We start from the raw sequence: 6,550 nt of genomic DNA, 5'->3' as shown, positions 1-6,550 counted from the left end.
GAACACGATATTATTTTCAAACTCGGGTTTAACCGACATTTAAGCAGCAATTTAAGGATTGTACGGGGTCTCCAGTGAAAATATTTTAGTCGTGTGGGCGTGGTTTAGTGTTCATTGATCAACTCAGGTCAAGTCGAGTCAGGTCCAACCACGGTTGAGTCAGCGCGTGACGGCGCCGCCGAGCTGCCCGTCACCCGAGCAGCGTGTCCGTACGATGGGTTGCCTACTCGCGGAGCGCTAGGCGCTGTGACGGGCGCACTCACCTCGAGTCGTTCGGTGGCCGTCACCAGCCGGTCCAGGTCGAGCGAAGTGCCGACCGAGAGCAGCTCCACCATGTAGTCGGCCTCCTGCACCGTCGACTGCACGGCCTCCAGGCGGTCCTCGAACGTCTTCCACAGCTGCAGGCGCGTGCCGAGCAAGCCCAGCAGCGCCTGGCACTTGGCCTCCAGGCCGGCGTGCGCGTCCTGGCTGGCCGAGATGCGCCGCTCCAGGTGTCCGGGGGAGACCGACACGCGCAGGCTCATGGGCAGCGAGTGCAGCACCTGGCGCAGCGCCATGAGGTCCTGCCACTGGTCCTGCAGGTCGCGGCCCACCGCCTCGCACTCCAGCACGGCCCGCTCCACCACCTGGCTGTCCTCGCCCTCGCTGGCCTCGCAGCAGCGCAGCGCGTCCTCGTCGCGCCGGTGTTCGCGCGCCACGGCGGCCAGGCCGCGGTCGAGCGCCTGCAGCTTGTCCAGCAGCAGCGCGGCGTTCTCCGCCTCCTCGGAGAGCGTCGTCTCCAGGGCGCGCGCGCCGCCGAGCAGAGCGCCGACCTGGTCGCTCTCCGCCGTGGGCAGCAAGCCCAGGCGGCTAAGGTCTTCTTGAATGTGGATCGTGCGATGTCTCATGACCTATTGTAAAAACATTTAAAAATATAATAAAGTTTAACTCACAATATTAAAGCTAAGGTTGCCGTTTCTGTGATCTTACTGACCTGCAGGCGCTCGACGTAGAGGCTGAGCTCCTCTTGCGTCTTGATGACGCCGTGCATGTCGTCGAGTGCGGCGCCCAGCTCGATCAGCTCCCGCTCAAGGAGTCGCAGCTTGTTGGCGACAGGCACATCCTGCGCTCTGAGCTCGGATGTGAGCGACTCTTGCATGGCGTCCGCCCGGGCCACGACCCTGCGCCAGCGCTCGTCCACCGCCGAGTGTGCGGCGCGTCGCTGCATCTCGTCCGAGACGGGGATGACGCGCAGGGCCGTCTCTAGGTGGGCGCTAGCCTCCGCCCGCACCTGGCTGTGCAGCTCGACCTGGGCCTTAAGTTCCTGGAAGCGAAACGAGATGTTGAGAATAAGGTGGCCGTCGATAGGGCATCTAAGAGACACGGCTGGGCTGGGTGGATATTGCCTGCTTACCCAGAAGCGCCGCATGTTCTCCGTCGGCGTCTTCTTTTCCATTTCGTCAAGCTCGAGTTCAGCCTCCGACAGCCAACAACCAAGGCGGTCCATCAGAACTTTGTAAGCTCTCCAAGACTCGCGGAAGGCCTCGAGACGGTGCACGTTGTCGTTGACGTTGTCCCGCAGGCGCAGGACCGTCTCCAGGTACTCGTCGTAAGTCTCTTCGAGGCCAGCGCAGCTCACCATGGCTTGCAGCAGGTGCGCCGTGTTGGTCAGGTGTTGTATTCGGGCGTGGTGCAGAGCCACGTCTGACTGTAGGGACTGCAGAGGAACAAGGTGTAAGTGCACAAAGCTAGTAGTTTCGATGGCGTATTTCCCACAGAGACAGTTAAGGCGTCCCCAAAATAAACGTTCCCTGGGCTGAAGGCTCGCTGAAGACGCAAGGAAATATGAAACATAAAGTGCCAAACGCTCACGTTCCGAGCCCCCCCCCCCCTTTTGCACCTAGGCGCAAAGGGTAGGCCGCCGGCTCCACACAGCTGGTGGGCGGGCTGGCCTACCCTGTGCGTTGCAGGCGCCATTGCCGGTGTCGGCTAGGGAAGCAATCATTGCGGGGAAATGTCAGGACGCAGGCCCGAGCCGGACGGAGCTGCCGGCGCAGCCAAGTAGAGGCGGTAGCTCCGTTTGGCGGAAGGGCGTGCCTACCTCTGCGCACACTTTACCTGGTAAAGAGAGATGTACTGGTCAAAGTCGTTGCAGGTGACCGAGCTCAGGTCCGGCTGTCTCTCCCGGGCCACCTGGAGCCACTTCTTCTCCTCGCGCACGCCCGCGTCCAGCAGCGTCCACCGGCTGGCGGCCAGCGCCATCTGCTGGGAGCGGGACGAGGCCGCGTCCAGGATGGCGGAGGCCCTCGCGTGCAGGCGCCCGTGGAGGGCCGCGTGGGCGGTGCGAGTCTCCGGGTCGAGCGAGCCCTCCAGGGACTCCAGCAGGCCGCGGCAGTGGCTCAGGTTCACGAAGAACTTGCGGTGCTTTTGCATCTGAAAACACGAAACAGAACGATTGCTTATGACCACACTCAACGTTTGAAAGTAATTCTCACATTTGAAGTATACGTGGCATGCGATTTAAACTTGCCTCATCTTGGAGATTTTGAAGATCCTTCACAGCAATTGGAGAAGAAACGAGGGCCTCTGCAACGTCTGTGATTTGTTCAAGTTCGCCTAGCGTTGCAACATATTCTCCTACTAAGGCTATCCTTTGCTCGAGACGCTCTCTGTTTTCACCAATGTCTTGCCGGCTCTGTCTGATGATCTCTTGAAGGGGGTATATTTCTGGGGGAAGGTCATGGCCAGGGAAGTCTCGAAGGAGTTCGTGGGCGGTTTTTAGCAGTTGAGACACTCTTAATGCGTGAGTTGCATTTTCGCTGTCGATCTGGTCGATACGGGCCATCAGTTCCCTCGCTGGCGCTTCAGATGAAGCGACAGCCTCCAACTGCACCCTTGTACCGAGTACTAGGTCATGCACTACATCGACGTCGTGTAAAAATTCATTCCATCTGTGGAGATCATCTTCTTGTTGTTTTCTCGTCTCCTTTGCAAGCTCTCCTACGTCTGATCCTTGTTCAATCAATGACGTCACATAAGGGGTGAGTTGATTTTGTGGGCCTAGATGTGAGTTTACGTCTCTTCCAGCTTTTGTGGCTCGGTTTGCCATGGCTTCTAAGGCTGCAAGCTCTTTAACTCTCTCTACAGAAGGGCCTTCCTTGGCGTGAATTTCTCTCAACATTAGAATTTGATATTCAATAGCCTGCAGCCAAGTTGCTACGCCTTCTAGGGTTGAAATTGCGGCCTCCTCCTTTTCGCCCTTTTTGGTCTTTGGCAAATCTCGAATGAGTCGTTTTACTCGTTCTTCTTCCTTGGCAGGGTCAAGCGGTTGATCACCCTGAACCGATACTAGGTAAAGAACATTTGGCCGTCTGGATGGATAGTTAGAACTTGTTTTCACACGTCTCAGTGTTTTGCTTAGTCGATTTTCCGAAGCTGGGCCTGTTACTGGCTGGGGTGTCTCAAGCGACTGAATAGGACGCTCACCTTCAATGAAGTTTTGAGTCAAAGTTTTCACGTCTGGCTCAACATTTTTATCCTTAGACCCACGCTTCGCTTTGGATTTTAAATCTCTCAGGTCGTCTTTTCCAAGGGTAACGCTACTCACAGAGACATTATCTGGCCCTGGGCATACTGTGACAGATGTTTTAATTGTAACTTCAATCGGCTGATCTGAACTAGAGGACGACAGAAGGTCATCATCAGATGCAAGAGGAATTGGGGATGTCTGTATGCCCGCAACAGATGTTGCCACTTCTTTCTGAATAATTTGAATCGGACTCGTGGTTTGTTGACCTGCTTCGTTTGTTGCATAGTAGGTTTGAACACTAGATTCCACCGAGGGTCCAGGTGTTACTGTCTGCACACTCTGGGAGTCAATTTCAGGCAATGGCGTTTGAACACCGGCTTCACCAGATTGAACAGACGTTTGTTTCGGACTCGATGGCTTAGATGTTTGCATACTGCTTTCTGATTGCTTAGTCGTCTCTGTCTGAACCGACAGCTCTGATGTAGGTCTTTGAGGTTCAGTGACAGGAGACAGGGTCTGCATTCCATCATCCTTTGTTTCCATGCTGACGGTCTGCGACTGGGCTGAAAGCAGTTTGGGACGCTCGGGGGAGCTTGTCTGCGATGCTTCTTCTAGACCCGGGTCTTTTTTGACTGGGCTCTGAGGAACATCTTGCTGACGTGGGGATGTTTGCACCGATTCCTCAATTGTTGGTTCCTGCACAGTTTGAACACACAGGTCTTCTGTTGCTATTTGCGCAGTTACTGGTTGAGATGTTTGGGCCCCACCTTCTTGGGTCGGCACCCGCTCAAGAACTGGAATTGACTTAGCAATATGACCGGAAAGGCCAACACTTGCCTCTGCACTTGAGGGACTTGATATGACACTTTCCTCCACAACGCGGACAATATCATCTGGAGAGGACGACGGTATAGTATGAGCCGAACTTCTCACAGATTCTACTGAAGCTTCAATAGCAGTCATTGCGGCCGGCTTGATTTCCGGGTCTGATTCACAAGTGGCAGCTGAAGGGGTCGCGGGGCTTGACCGAGGCACATTGGTTTCAGAGTCAGACCAGTTCACAGGCAGCTTTTGTCGTTTCTTCGTTTTCTTTCTTCCCCGCCTAGTGAAGTCTTCGCTGAGTGAAAACTCGTCCATTGTTGTGGCGTCCTCGGGCTCGTAGCCGTGTTCGAATGTTTTTGTGTTACTGTCCAACTCTGACAGTGGTGTGTGTGAATCCTTTCGGAGGACGTCGTCTGTAGGTAGTGGCGAGGCAGCTGATGAAACTGTGTCCTCTGGTACAATGATGTCAGTCGACTCAACCAAAGACGAAGAAACTGAGATGTCATCGAGTGATTTGAGTTCTTCGACGGGAATGAGTGTTTCAAGCAACTCTGGGCTTGGTATGTCAACTGTGCTCCATTGTTTAGTTAGTTCAAGGGTTGGATGAGTGGTAGATTTCTCCATCACCACTGTTGACTTTATCTGCGGCGTCGGACCCTTTTCATTAGTTTTGCCTTGAAGCTGAAGGGATACATTGACTATTTTTGACCCCCTCGGGTCTTTCTCAATTAGCGCAGGGCTCATTGGAGATGTAGCAATCGACGCATGCCCGATCGGAGAGGGAGTCTCTGGTTCATCAATAAATAGTTCTGTCACGTGTTCCTTTCCACTCGGCTCAACCACAATTGTCACCACACGACTTCTTCTGTACTTCGATTCATTTTCGCCCTTGGGGACCTGGACGGGTTCCTCCGTCAACTCTTCTGTAATAGTCTCTTTTCCATTCGGACCAATGACTTTGCGAATTGTTTTTACTAAACGTCTAACAAAAGTTGTTTGAGTGTCTGCACTACTTGGCTTTTGTTGAGACTCGTCGTGATGTTGCCTCTCACGTGAAATGAAATCAAGAGACGGCTCAGACATGACCTCAGGAGACGTGCTGGCACCTTTGAGGTTCCGCAGGCTACTTACGTTCAGCGGAGTTAAAAGAGTTGCAGAAACAGTTCCTACCTCGGGAACCTCTACTGTCTTCTCATAAATATGTTCCTTTCCATCCGGACTAACAACTTTCTGGATAGTTTTTCGAGTGGTTGTTACAGTTGTAGCTATTACTTCGCTGGACTCTTCCCCGATTGCAGGTTCTTCAACTTCTTCTGTGACGTGTTGCCGGCCGTCAGGGTCAATATTAATGTAAGTTGTTTTTCTCACCCACAACAGTGATTTTGCTTCATCAGTAACATCCAATGGCTCATCATTTTCCTCCTCGACAGATTCCTTTCCATTAGGAGAAGTGACTTTTTTAATTACCTTCCGTGTTTTGAACACTCGTCCTGTTGTAACAGACGGAACAGTTTCTTCGATAATTACGTAAGAAACGGCAGAGCCCAAATGTTCAACATCATGCACATTCAGATTAGTTCCGTCATCGCCAGTAACCTTGTGATGGGGTTTCGTGCTCACAAGGTGCGAGAGTACTAAACGTTTCTCTTCGTCACTTCCTTCTAACGGCTCATCAAACACTTCCTCAACCTCGTGCTCTTCACCATTGGTGTTAATAACGCGTTTCACAACACGCCGAATGCTCTTTAATTGGTGTGGGACCACAACATGAGTCGAAGTAATATCAGGGTGTCGATTAGGTTCTCCTTCGCTGCTCAAAGCTTTCGTCAGAATCTTCTTAGTTTTCTTAATCAGGCGGCCAAATGCAGACGGTTTACCATCGCCGTCAGCGCTTTCATCTACAAATTCCTCAGTTACATCTTCCCCACCGTCCCGGTGAATTAAAATTGTAATAATTTTGCGAGCACGCCTAAATTGTTCTTGGGAGTATTCTTCTAATGTTAGAACCTCTGGTTCCTCTCTGTCTTCAAAGGTTTCTTTCACAGCGCCGTCGGACTCAACTCGTTTGGTAATAACTCTAACTTTCCTCATGACTACTTTAGTTTGAGGAGACGGAGATGGCAAGTCAGAAGACGTCTGAAAGAGACAAAACTTCAGAGTTAGTAAAATAAGAAGAAAGAAAAGAAAGAACTGAAGTTAAAAGGCACTTAAAAGTTAAAA

General features: G+C 52.4%; 1 protein-coding gene across 1 annotated transcript in view; it reads right to left on the bottom strand.

Annotated features, from left to right (window-relative positions):
- LOC113208293 (muscle-specific protein 300 kDa) overlaps window positions 1-6,550 on the bottom strand; it is a gene marked incomplete at its 5' end in the record, with an annotated part of 41,532 nt that overhangs the window by 23,933 nt on the left and 11,049 nt on the right. The window contains 5 exon segments of the mRNA XM_052264150.1: window positions 264-890; window positions 974-1,303; window positions 1,394-1,696; window positions 2,098-2,412; window positions 2,510-6,466. Coding sequence (XP_052120110.1) covers window positions 264-890; window positions 974-1,303; window positions 1,394-1,696; window positions 2,098-2,412; window positions 2,510-6,466 — 5,532 coding nt within the window.

Source organism: Frankliniella occidentalis, unplaced genomic scaffold (genome assembly GCF_000697945.3).
Source record: "Frankliniella occidentalis isolate FOCC.00 unplaced genomic scaffold, Focc_3.1 Scaffold16, whole genome shotgun sequence".
Lineage (NCBI taxonomy): Eukaryota > Metazoa > Arthropoda > Insecta > Thysanoptera > Thripidae > Frankliniella > Frankliniella occidentalis.
This window is presented reverse-complemented; position numbering and strand designations above follow the sequence as displayed.